The sequence below is a fragment of the Acomys russatus genome, chromosome 32 (genome assembly GCF_903995435.1).
Source record: "Acomys russatus chromosome 32, mAcoRus1.1, whole genome shotgun sequence".
NCBI classification, from domain to species: Eukaryota; Metazoa; Chordata; class Mammalia; order Rodentia; family Muridae; genus Acomys; species Acomys russatus.
In genome coordinates this window covers 23,079,132-23,092,544 of record NC_067168.1, presented here as the reverse complement: position 1 = coordinate 23,092,544, position 13,413 = coordinate 23,079,132, and the positions used below count along the sequence as shown (strand labels likewise).

At 43.4% G+C, this 13,413-nt stretch overlaps 1 protein-coding gene across 9 annotated transcripts in view; it reads right to left on the bottom strand.

Moving 5' to 3' along the window:
• The window catches only part of Tfdp2 (transcription factor Dp-2), a 124,519-nt gene that overhangs the window by 33,960 nt on the left and 77,146 nt on the right, over positions 1-13,413 (bottom strand). For all 9 annotated transcript variants that reach the window (XM_051140666.1, XM_051140669.1, XM_051140660.1 and 6 more), the window contains one exon: positions 440-561. In XM_051140666.1, the coding sequence (XP_050996623.1) occupies positions 440-561 (122 nt within the window). The remainder of the gene's footprint in view (positions 1-439; positions 562-13,413) is intronic.

The following is a 13,413-nucleotide window of genomic DNA, read 5'->3' as shown; positions in this document are numbered from 1 at the left end:
GTGCATGCTACTCTTTTGGGGAGCAGAGTTCCTTAGCTTACTGCATCTACCTCGGGTGAGTCACAACTACCTGTAACCCCAGCTCTAGGGAGCCAGTGTTCTTTTCTGTACTTAAGAGGCACCTGCACCCACAATCACATACTACACACCCCCATACACATATATACATAGCTTAAAATCTCTGGGCTGGTGACATGACAGACAGAGGCACCTCTGGCAAGCCTGACAACACTGAGTTTCATCTCTAGGACTCACACAGTGGAAAGAGAACTGACTCCCAGAGTCCTCCTCTAACCCTGACACATGCTCCATGGCTTTATGTGTACACATTGGCAAATAAATAAATGTAAAATGTAAAAAAGGGAGGTAGGAAGAAGACAACAACACAGTAAGACAGTAAGGGGGGGGGCTTAGAAACAGTAATTTTTGATACTCTTACCTGGGAACCCAGCCAGTAGCCTCAGCTATGTGAGTCTGGGTGACCATTGCTGGTGCAGGGGTATATGGACTCCCAATCAGAACACTTCCTGAATTGGTGATTCTCTGTGGTGTGCTTATAATCTGTAGAGTTGGTAACAAGAAAATAAAATTTAGTATCCACGCCTTTAATCCCAGCACTAGGGAGGCAGAAGCAGGAGGATCTCTGTGAGCCTGAGGCTAGCCTGGTCTACATAGAGAGTTCCAGGCCAGCTAGGGCTACGTAGTGAGACCCTGTCTCAAATAAGAAAGAAACTATTTTTAAAAGGCAACATTTAAATTATAACTTAAAAAAAAAAAAAGAAGAAGAAGGGGGAAGCTAGAGATGGCTCAAGCAGTTAGGAGCATCGGCTGCTCTTCCAGAGGACCTGGATTTGGTTCTCAGCACCCACATGGCAGCTCACAGCCACCTGTAACTCCAATTCCAGGGGATCTAATGTCCTTTCTGGCCTCTTCAGGCACCAGGCACATCCATGGCACATAGACACACATGCAAGTAAAATACCACATATTAGACAGACAGATGGATACATAGATAGGCAGGCAGACAGACAGACAGAGACATGGTGTTGCTGGCTAACGTGAGCAGCAAGTGCTGTGTGAACAGCTCTACTACCAATCATCTAACCTACCAGTAGAACCTATGATTCATCTCCATTCTATTACCTTAAAATGCCAGTATCCTGGTTCCTGACATAATGCCACAATGTACATTGGAGGAAGTAAACAGCAATTTAGAAGGATTAAATTGGCAAATGACAATTTCTTACCATCAGAAAAATGAAAAGCTTTGTCTTACATGGGAAGCAGTTTGGGAGCTGGAGAGATGGTGCCTTGGTCAGGAGTGTTTGCTGTGCAACTGTACGGACTGCAGTTTGAATCCCATCAACATAACAAGCTGACACACCATACACACCTGTAACCCAGCTCTGAGGGAATGAGGGATGGAAGGATTCTTAGGGCTTACCAGCTTTCAGTCTAGCCAAAACTATGCACCCCAAGTTCAGGGAGATACCCTGCCTTGTATGAATTCCCAGAAAGAACATAGGAAGATAATTAATGTACACTCCTGGTCTTCAAGCACACACTGTGTACACAAATCAATCAATCAAGTTATTTAATGCATACGAACACTCTGTTTTTGCACACCAGAAGAGGGAATCAGATTTCATTACAGATGGTCATGAGTCACTATGTGGTTGCTGGGAATTGAGCTCAGGATCTCTGGAGGAGCTCTCAATGACCCCTCTCTCCAGCTCCCCACAAATCAATCTTTAATTCGAGCATTTGGAAGGCAGAGGGAGGAGAATCTTAGCAAGTGTGAGGCCAACTAGAAGCACCAAATGAGACACTTTCTTAAAAGGAAGCAAACAGAGCCAGGTGTGGTGGTGCACACCTTTAATTTCAGCACTTGGGAGGCAGAGGCAGGCGGATGTCTGTGAGGCCAGCTTGATCTAAAAATTGAGCCCAGGACAGCCAGAGCTCTGTTACACAGGGAAACCCTGTCATGAGCCACCCCCAAAAGCAAACAAACAAAGAAAACTTCCAACCTTTACCCCTGAGAAAAAGAGAAGTAAAGGCTTTATTTAGAATTAAGTATACAAACTGTAGTAGAGCCTGATTTACAAGAGCTAGCACAAGGTCAGCCTGGTTTATCTACATAGCAAGTGAAACCTAGTCTGGGCTACTCAGTGAGACCCTGTATCAAAAAACTACATACATACATACAATGGGGATAGAGCTAAATTTAGGTAGAGTGCTTCGTTGCTGAATCGATAGTAGACTCTAGAAGGCTTATCTACCCCAGCTAATTCCCAAATAATCAAGACAGAGACCTTTTAGAATTATAAACACTTCAAAACACAGTAACTGGGCAGGTATTAACTCTTGAGGCTATTTTGCTATCTCCCAGTTACATGTACCCCAATATTAGCTGCCATATGCTCTGTTTGGGCTGCTTCTGTTCCATTAGGCCAGCCTTCACGGCCATGTGTTCATGGTCCATATTGCCCCATGAAACTTCCTTTCTTCTCTCGGGCTTCCTCTCCTGCTTCTCCCCTCCTCCCTTCCTCCTGGCCACATACTCCCTAAGCTCCCCTCCCTGCAAGCCCAGGACCATGAACCCCACCTCCTTCTCTTCTTTCAAATTACACTCATCGGGGTGGCAACCAGATCCTGGGGGCCAGTAATCAGCACTAGAATCCATAGCACCAGACCAACCCCCAGTCCTGGGCTTGATCCCTACCACCGCGATGGCCATGCCTGTAATCCTAGCGTCTCAACGGGAGCATCTGGAGGATCATAAATTCAAGGTCATCCTTGGCTACAAAGCAAGCGTGAGGACAGCCTAGGCCACAGGAAACCATCTTAAAATACATAAAGCACTGTACCGTGTGAATTTAATATCTTTAATTATTAGATGCATATGAACTTTAAATTATTCAGTTCTAGATAGTTATTAAATTATAAATAACGTTAACCATTTCTGCACAATGATCTTGGTCTTAATATCTTTTTCTTTTTCCTTTTTTGCACCCTCTCTGTGTAACCTTGGCTGTCCTGGAACTCACCTGCCTCTGCTTCCCAAGTGCTGGGATTTAGGTGTGTGCCACCACTGCCCTGCTTTCCCTTCCCTTTTGCGTTTTAGTGTTTGCTTTCTCTGAGGCAGGATCTCAAACAGCCCCAGCTGGCCCCAAACTCACCATGCAGCTCCTGACCTCCTGCTTCTACCTACCAAATGCTGGGAGGCTGCTTACTGCTCATCTGTATTTGACCTAAATTTCTTTCAGCTATTACTTAAGTTTAAACCTCAGAATGTGTTTAGTGTCTCACTAGCAACCACCAACCCCAAAACTAAGGGTATCACCTACAGCATCTGAAACCTATAGCAGAACGCCCCCTGCTGGCTGATGTTCCGTCAACGTATCATAGAAGAATTGTGTTCCTGCATCATGATCACTCATAGGATCCTCAAAACAAATTTTTATTTCCTTTCAGGTTACAGCTGTGTTTCCTGTCAACTTTTACAACTAAAACTGCTTTCTAGGGCTTATCATTTTTACTTGTCAAAGAACATACTTTTTAGCAAAAGATGAAAAACAGAGCATCTGTTGCTAGGTAATTTTTTTAAAAGGTCTTTCCCCCCTGTCTTTGCATAGATTATCCCTGTCCCCCACCCCGGGTTGGTTTTAATGGGCTGTCCACCATAACCTTGGATATCTGAATACTCAGCTGGTGGTGAAGGAGGTTCAGGAGATGGGGCCTCGCTGGAAGGAGTATGGCAGTAGGGGTGGGTTTGGAGAGCTTAAAGATTCTAGCCACTCCCAGTCTGCTCTCTGCTTCAAGTTGTGAACTATCAGCTTGACGCTGTAACTGCTAGTGCTTTCCCACCATAAAGGATTCTTATTCCTCTGGAACCGTTAAGTCCAGGTAAAGTTTCTCTATAAACTGCCTCAGTAGTGGTGTTCTACTAGAACAATAGAAATGTAATTAATACAACGTTAAAAAAAAAAAGCTAGTGTGTGGTACCCACGTGGAGGTCACACAACTTGTGGAAATCACTTCTTTCCTTCTATCATGTAGTCTAGGCATTGAATTCAGGCCATCAGATTTGGTGACAGATGCTGAGCCATCTCATGAGACCTTGAAGGAATGGCTAATAATAATTTTAAAAGGAAAGGAAAGGAAAAAGAAAGCCAGGTGTGGTGGTGCACACCTGTAATCTCAGCACGGAGGAGGCAGAGACAGAAGGATCCTCCACACGCTTCAAGGCCGTCATTCATGTATGCAGCAAGTTTTAAACTAACCAGGACTGCACAGTGAAGCCCTGTCCCAAAGAAGCATCCTCCAGTGAGTGGGAGTTTAATACAACACTGACCCCTCAATGGATAAACGATGAGCTGGGTACGCAAGAACGCTCCCTATTTTCATAAAAATTTGAAAAATTCCATACTAGTAACATTTAGGTAAAGCCTCAAGAGGAAAAAAAAAAATCAGTATAGACTGTATTTAAAAGAAACAATCTTATTTTCACTGTCTCCTGAAAGCTGAAATACTAATCTGCACTGTCTCCATACTCAAGCTCTGGCTCCTTATTTACTAAATATTTAAGAATCCTCCCCCCACCCCCCGGGACAGTGTTTCTCTGTGTAGTCCTGGCTATCCTGGATCTCATTTTGTAAACTAGGTTGGCCTTGAATCCAGAAGTCCATCTGTCTCTGCCTCCCAAGTACTGGGATTTAAGGCATGTGGCCACCACTGCCTGGCTGTAAGAACGGTTATTATTTGCTTGAATTTAGCAATTTTGCATCTAGCATTACACTGGCTGGAGCTTAGGGAAATGTTTGTAGATACAGATGTTTGGCAAATAATTTTAGTACACTGATTCTATAATTAAAAAGTAAAAAATGAGACTATAACCTGACAGATATCTGAAAAATTCCATCTGCAAAATAAAAACTGTTAAGAATGTATTAAGAGCTGGATACAGGGGGCTGGAGAGATGGCTCAGAGGTTAAGAGGAAGGTTCTGAGTTCAATTCCCAGCAACCACATAGTGGCTCATGGCCATCTATGATGTGATCTGATGTCCTCTTCTGGCCTGCAGGTATCTGTGCAGGCAGAGCACTGTATACATGATAATAAAAAAATAAATAAATCTTAAAAAAAAAAACACCCACATACTATTAAAAAAAGAGAGAGAGAGAGAGCTGGATACAAGCATAGTGGCACACACCTGTGAGATAGAGGTAGGAGGATCAGGAGTTCCAGGTAGCCTTGGCAGGAAGGGTTGACAGGAAATCTTGTCTTAAAAGCAACAAGAGATGGTTTAGCCAGTAGACACTTGCATCAACCCTGATAATGTAAGTTAAACCCTGGGGATTCACATGTTTAAAAGAAGACAACTGACTCCTGACGTCTATACTATTACTATGGCACTGGCATGCTTATATACATGTGTATATACATGTCTATACACACATGTGCACGTGTATACACGTGTGTGTATGTACACACACACACACACACACACACACACACACACACACACTGGTGGTTAGATGAAAATGGCCCCTATAGGCTCATAAGGAGTGGCATTATTAGGGGGTATGATCTTGTTGGAATAGCTGTGGTCTCGTTGGAAGAAGTGTGTCACTGAGGGCAGGCTCTGAGGTTTCAGAAGCTCCAGCCAGGCCTACTGTCATTCTGTTTTCCCGCTGCCTGCCAATCCAGCTATTGATTCATCACCATGTCTGTCTGCCATGGTGACATGGACTAAACCTCTGAACTGTATGGCAGTCCCCAATTAAATGTTTCGCTTTGTAAGAGTTGACATAGCTGGCCATAGTATCTCTTGGCAGCAACAGAAACCTTAACACACACACCTTACACATTCTCTAAATGTTCAAAATACAACAACAATAAAAAAAGAATACTAAGGTGTTCAGAAGCTTGCTTCATGAGAAAAACATGAAATTGGCCATGTTTGTGCCTCTCATAAAATTCTGTCTTGCATTCAAAATACATTCATAGCCACCAATCCACACAAGTCACTTACTTCAGTGTAACACCTCACACGATAAGAGAATGTGTCTTATGTACCACATCTGTCTGCAGGGCCTATACAAATGCCAAGAGACATTCACAGAAAAGCTGGAAGTGGTGGTTCAAATTTGTAATCCTCTCCCTGCCCCTTCTACCCCCAAAAGCCAGGCAGTAGTGGCATACACCTTTAGTCCCAGAACTTGAGAGGCAAAGGCAAGCAGATCTCTGTGAGTTCGAGGCCAGCCTGGTCTGGTCTACAGAGCAAGTCCAGGACAACCAAGGCCAAGGCTACACAGAGGAAACCCTGTCTTTAAAAAAAAAATAAAATAAAATAAATTTTTAAAAAGATCTGTAATCCCAGAGCTTGGAAGGCAGAGACACAGGTCTCTGTGAGTTTGAGGCCAGCCTAGTCTATAGACTGAGTTCCAGCCTAGCCAGGGCAGCACAATGAGACCCTATCTCACAGAACAACACCCTGTAACACAAAGGACATAGTTCTCACTAATTATATCATATATCACAATGTTCTCTAGCAAGCAGAAATTGGCTATAGACAGCTTAGAAAATAATGGAGGTTGAACATGAGGCTCACAGAGCATTTGCCTAGCAAGCATAAGACCCCAACTTTAATTCCTAGTACTAACAGAGGGAACATGGAATATTATAAATTTTAGCGTCAACTGTTCCTCAAACCTCACACATCTTTAATATGATCTAATAGTACCTAAGCATCTTTAAAAAGAAGCCTGGCTGCTCAAGCAACACATTAGAAGTACTACTGCCATTACGGTCAGAAAAGCTGAAGAAGAGTTTTCATAATTATCAGGTATTATATTCAATTAATATGACATGTTTGCCCTCACTATGTGAGTAGTTTCTTTTCTTCTGGACTAAAATAGCCAGGAGATCATCATAATATACACATGAATATTCATAAGATATATATCCTTTATATGCTAACCTTGAGAAAGGCAATACTAAAGCAAGGACTGCTAAGTTAGCTTCCCAGATTGAAGGGATGGGTCAGCAGTTACTTGCTGCTCTTCTAGAAGACCCGAATTAGGCTCTCAGCACCAGTGCCAGCATCTGTAACTCCAGCTCTGGGGGTCCAATGGCCTCTTCTAGCCTCTATGGGGACCCCCACATGTGGGACACACAGACAAGTAAAAATAAATCTAAATTAGTTTTTACAACCAATGATAATTCTTTTCATAAAGTCTTTTAAATTTATTTGTATGTGTGTGAGAGTATGTGTTGGTGTTTATGTTGGGGGTGAGCGCATGTGCATGCCATAGCACATATGTGGGGGCAGAGGACAGCGTTCAGGAGCTGGGTCCCTCCTCTCCATCATGTTAAGTTCCCGGAAGGGATCTTAGATCACAGGTTTGCAGCAAGTGCCTCTACTTTCTGAGCAATCTTGCTCATCCTTGTTTGAAATTTCCACCTTCAGTGACGATTTGGTTTCCAAGAGTTCAAAAGGGCAGGGCAGAAACAAGACTTTAAGAAACTGATGAGTCTGGAAGGGGAAACTGTAATCAGGAGAGATTATGTAAGGAAAAAACTATTTACAATAAAAGAAAGAAATAAGAGGTTAAAAAAAGAATAAGGGTGATAAGCAATAGTCTGGCCAAGAATCCTCTGAGCAAATACAAAGTTTTATAAAATGTTAGATCATGAACAGAGGTAAAAAACAATGTTGTTTTTAATTCTGGTTCTCTTTTCTTTCTTCCTCCCTCCCTTTCCCGCTAAGTTCTGGGGACTGAACCCAAGACCAGTGCATTTGAAGTAAGTATCCTATCAGTGATCTACACCCCGAGACGAGACAATGATTAAAAGTGACAGTAAGAGGGGTAAATGGCCCAGTAGGTAAAGGTGCTCGCTGCCAGGCCTGAAAGCAGAGTTCAGTCCCTGGAGACCACATGGTAGGAGGAGAGGACTGACCTCTACACAGCACACTCACCTCTACTGTGCACCTGAGCACAAGTATGTGTGTGCACATGCGTACATGCATGTACACACACACACACACACACACACACACACACACTACATAAATGTTAAAAAAAAAAAAAAAGTGACAGTAACAAGCCAGGCAAATCTCTGAACATTTGAGAGAGCCCCAGACCAGCCAGGGCTACATAATGAGACCCTATCTTTTAAAAAAAAAAAAAAGATGTATGTATTCATTCATTCATTCATTTGCTTATTTAGTATGTATAGGGTTTTGCTTGCATATGCGGTTGTGCACCATTTGCATTCCTGACGCCCATGGAGGCCAGAAGAAGATTTCAGATCCCCTAGAACTAGGGTTACAGATGGCTGAGTGCTGCCATGCAGACACTTGGAATTGAACTCGGGTCCTCTGGAAGAGCAGCCAGTGCTTGTAACTTCAAGGCCATCTTTGGCTACTTAGTAAGGAAGGAAAAAGAGTAATGAAGAAAAGGAGACCCAAGGAATGACGTTCCCGGATGTTAGTCTATTCATGGTATATAATTAATAAAACAAAACAAACAAAAAACAACAACAAAAAAAGACAGACATGTATCGCTCACTGTGATATAGGAAAAGGAATTCTGGCTGTAATGACAGGCAGGTGTAGGGCACTGACAAACAGGAAGACTACTGAACACCTTATGGTAACAGGTAGCCAGCTGCACTTCTTATAAGTGGGCAGAAAAACAGGTAGCTACAGGCCACTGCTAAGACCAGTGACCATCAAGGTGACTATCCACGAACTTCTAGAATAGCTTGTTGTAATGTTAACACACAGAGTGAAAACTCTGCTCAGAGGAAGAGCTGGAACATGTAAATGCAGGCCCCTTGTGAGCAATATTTAAAAACGGCACACATGCACTAAATTTTTATGGTTCCTCTAAAGCCACAAGAATTCAAAACCTTTCCTGGAAAAAGCATGAATACTTCATCCCTTTTCCATGAAGTGAAAAGTCTATCTTTGTTCCTGGCTACTCTGCCCTTACGAGGGTACCTTGTGTTTCTTTTCTTCTCATGGCTACTCTACTTCTGAGGCAGCCCTACTGCACTTCTTTTCTGCAATAAACTTTTACTTTTCCTTTACTTCAAGATGAGTCTGTATCTAATTTCCAATCTGCGAGGAGTCTCATAGCCAGAAAACAGCTCTAGCAAATGACAAGTTCGTTGGGTGTGGTGGCGCACGCCTTTAATCCCAGCACTAGGGAGGCAGAGGCAGGTGGATCACTGTGAGTTTGAGGCCAGCCTGGTCTACAAGGAGAGTCCAGGACAGTCGGGGGGGGGGGGGGTTTCCACATCAAAGCACCAGCATATTCAATGTCTGGGAAAGGCTGGATCTCTGCTTCTAAGATACTTCTTGAAGCATCCTTTGGGGACAGAAGGGGCCAGGGTTCCGATGAGGTAGTCAGCCATGTATGGCAGGTATGGAGGCCACTAAAGACAGACCTCTCCTTCATCAGCTTTGAACCCCACCTACTGTTTCCCTTGAAAGACCACCAAGGACATCTCTCCTTAAGATTTAAAAAAGTGGAGTTATCATGGCTGGGCCTATTAAAGGAAAGCTACAACATTCTGGTAAAAAACAAACAAACAAACAAGAATATGACTTCTAGTTCACCCTGGGTGAAAAAACACTGCCCAAATCATGACATACTCTTGTCCCCAATCTTAAGAGTTAGCCCAGCTCGGGGCTAGAGAGAGGGGTCAATGGTTATCTATCGGGGGACCCAGGGTTCAATTCCCAGCACCCACACAGCAGCTCACAGTCCTCTGATGACTCCTTACCTCCATGGATACTACACACAGATGGCACACAGACATATATGCAGGCAAAGCACCCAGACACATAAAAAAGACGGCATATAAATGTAAAGACAGCATTAGCCCAGCTGGACCTGTCAGTCATCTGAGCAGGAGACCATTCCTTAGGGTAGCAGGTTAATGTAAAGATAAGCTAAGAAGAAAGAATAATTATTATTTTTTCTTCTTCCTTTTTTTTTTTTTTTTTTTTTAAATTCAAGATAGGGTTTCTCTGTGTACCCCTGGCTATCCTGGAACCTGCTTTGCAGACCAGGCTGGCAACAAAATCAGAGCTTGGCTTGCCTCTGTCTCCCGAATGCTGGAATTAAAGGAGTGTGCCACCATGCCTGGAAATACATCCCCCACCTCCATGTATCTCTAGCCAACAGCAATGTGGGGGATATAAATCATGCTAAGCGTGCCTTCTGGGCACCAGCACTCAAAATTTCCCTCACCATTGCCATCTGTTTAGAGCCAGAGAGACCTTGAACTAAATTTAAGGAAGGAAGGAAGACAAGCAGAGCAGCTTAGTAGAACTGGACACAGACTTCTGGCACCAGCTCTGCCCTGAGCAGGTGTGCTTCCACAAGGCTGGGTCCTTCCGCAGTGCCTCCAGGTAGCTGCTGTGCAGTGGGGCAGAGGGGCAGAGGCACTACTGAAGCTTTAAACCAGGTTAGCTGTTTTAGCAACTTATTTCTGAGGGACTTGATGTCCCACCAAACAGGGTAATAGACCTGTCAGGTCTCTGCCCACTGTCTTCACGTGAGGCTGCAGGTCTATACTGTGGAGGGCTTTTTCTATGTCCTCCTGAGGCAGGAGAGAAAGGCAGGGACACATGGGGGACATGAAGTGACTCCCATGCAGGAGCTCTGATTACAGTCCGCTGCACAATCAGCATTTGCTATGAAGGTTGCTCGTACAGAAATACTATTTCCTTCATGTGCAGACATTTTCCTTTCAAGTTAACAATAAATTAGGCCTAAAACTTATGATCTTGGGTGGGTCCCCATTCCATTCCCCAGACATTGCCTGAGAACCTCAAATGAAGCTGTTTCCTGTATTTCTGTGGGCTGGGATTTTATCTCTAGTCACCAACTTCAAATCCCACAAGCACTGTGTCTAACTACTGTAAAATCCAGGAGCTGCTAATCACAGAGAATCGCTAAACATACCGTCCAATACGCCTTCCTTTATTCTGTGCACCTCTCTCCTGACCTGATGCTTACACCTATCTTAGAATATCTTTAATGACAGAGCTGCAGAGAAGGCTCTGGTTAAGAGCAGTTACTGCTCTCAGAGGACTCGGGTCTGACTCCCAGCACCTATATGGTCACTCACAACAACCTGTTAACTAGTTTCTGGAGATTCCATGTCCTCTTCTGACCTCTACAGGCACTGCTTGTATGTGATGCGCAAACAAACATGCATGAAAAACACCTATCTACACAAAATTAAATCAATATACAGTATCTTTAATAAAATCTCCAATTCTGTTTCTTGAACTGGGTAGGCATGAAATTCTTTTCAGTGTGGAAGCCACAGACTCAGGTTTAGCCAGAGTGAAGTCCTTAAAACTCCAGGGGCCCTGCTGAGGGTGCTAAGGGTGGTGGCCCTATTGTTGGTGGCCCCGTTCCCATAGCTCCCCCTAAGCATTCTAATGAGGTCTCTTCAGAGGCCATAACTCTGTAATAGTTCTCTCTGGTCCCTGAGGCTCCCTGAAGGGTTCTTTGAAATCTAAGTGGAATCAGTGTTCTGTCTTCTGGTGGAGACGGACACATGGACACCGCTGCCGAGATCCCCCAAACACATGCTCTCCTCATTCTGCCCTTCCCTACGGCTCTGTGACATGTGATAGAAAGGCAACACATATTACCCTGGAATGCCTCCAGATCTGTTCTCCTGTTGTCGTAATTAGCAGCACTAGGTTTTTATATAAAACCACTCACTCAGCATTTTATACCCAGTATCAAGAGGTCATTTTGGGCATATCTTAGTGCTCTGTTCAGACAATCTTTTTAATTCTTCAGATTTAAACTATGGCCAGTAGGGTGGTGTTTCAGATCTGCACTCACAGCACCCTGAAGGCTGAAGCAATTGGCTGGCCAGGGCTACACAGAACCTCCTCCAACCTCCACCCCTCAACCAACAAAGCACTAAAGTCTATAAGAAAATAAGCCAAGCATCATGAGGCTGAAATCTTCCAAATCCTTTAAAAATAATAATAATAATAATAATACATTTATTTTCAAGGCAGGGTTTCTCTATGTAGCCTTGGCTGCCCAGGACTCACTTTTATAGACCAGGCTGGCCTTGAACTCATAGCAATCTGCCTTCCTCTGTTTCCCAAGTGCTGGGATTAACTGGCATGTGCCACCACGGCCCGCTTTTTCATATCCTTAACACTGTTTCCCTCTGATTATAAATTCAATATATAACTCTTTCTTCTCAAATATTGGCCAGAAAAGACAAGTAATACACCACTCCTGTGCATGCTATACTTTATTTCACTACTCGTAAGTTCCTCCTCTACAGGACACCAGGGCTGTACAGACTTTAGCCAAGTTCTTTGCCTCTCAGTAATAGGACAGACAGCCTTTCTTTCACTTTCCAGTGATCTTTCCTTACTTCGATGAGGAGCCTTATCAGAATGTTTTTCACCAAGCACCCAGGAGGCTGCAGCAGGAAAAACAGGAGCTCAGTCATTCTGTCTAAGACAGAAAAGGTCTCTGCAAGTAACAGGCATACTCTAAGGGCACTGTTTGCATAAAAATTGAAATTTTAGTTACTATTTAATTTTAGTACTTACATAATTCCATTTCAAAGTACAGGCTTTAGTTAAGTGTGTTATCTCATCTGTATCTACTATAGTGGCTAAGAGAGGGGCAAATGCTTAGCCCCTGTCTGATGGGGACAACTTATTTGAGTCTGAGCCTCTATGGGATTTGAAGCTGGATTACATTTTTCAATGCTTACAGTAGATTGTGTTTTATCTTTAACTCGAATTCTACAGATAAGTAACAGTCTTCAACTGACCAAAAGAAATGTCATGTTTATAATACTGTAAAGACTTCCTGAAACCAGAAAGAATTAAAAGACAGTTCTACCTAAACTCTGAAGTCACATAGTCCACAGAATGCTCCGTGTGACAGACAACATTTACCGGTACTGCTCTATAAATGAAAAAATATAGGCACTGACAGTGAAGAATTATTCTTTAACATTTCAGTAGAGTCCCTTTGAAATGGCTCAGCAGGCACAGTCATCTGTCACCAAGCCTGACCACCTGAATTCAGAGCTCCAGAAACTGCACAGTGGAAGGAAAGAGCTGACTCCTGCAGGGTGTCCTCTGACCTCTACACATTCTCTGTGTTTACACATGCTGTGTGTTTACATGCACATGTATACATATAAGTAAATGAATAATTTAAAATTTAAAATGTTTGTTTAAGATTTTAAATTACAGGGGCTGGAGAGATGGCTCAGTGGTTAAGAGAGTTGTCTGTTCTTCCAAAGGACCTGGGTTCAATTCCTAGCACCCACATGGCAGCCCACAACTGTCTGTAACTCCAGTTCTAAGGGATCTGACACTCTCACACCAATCTAC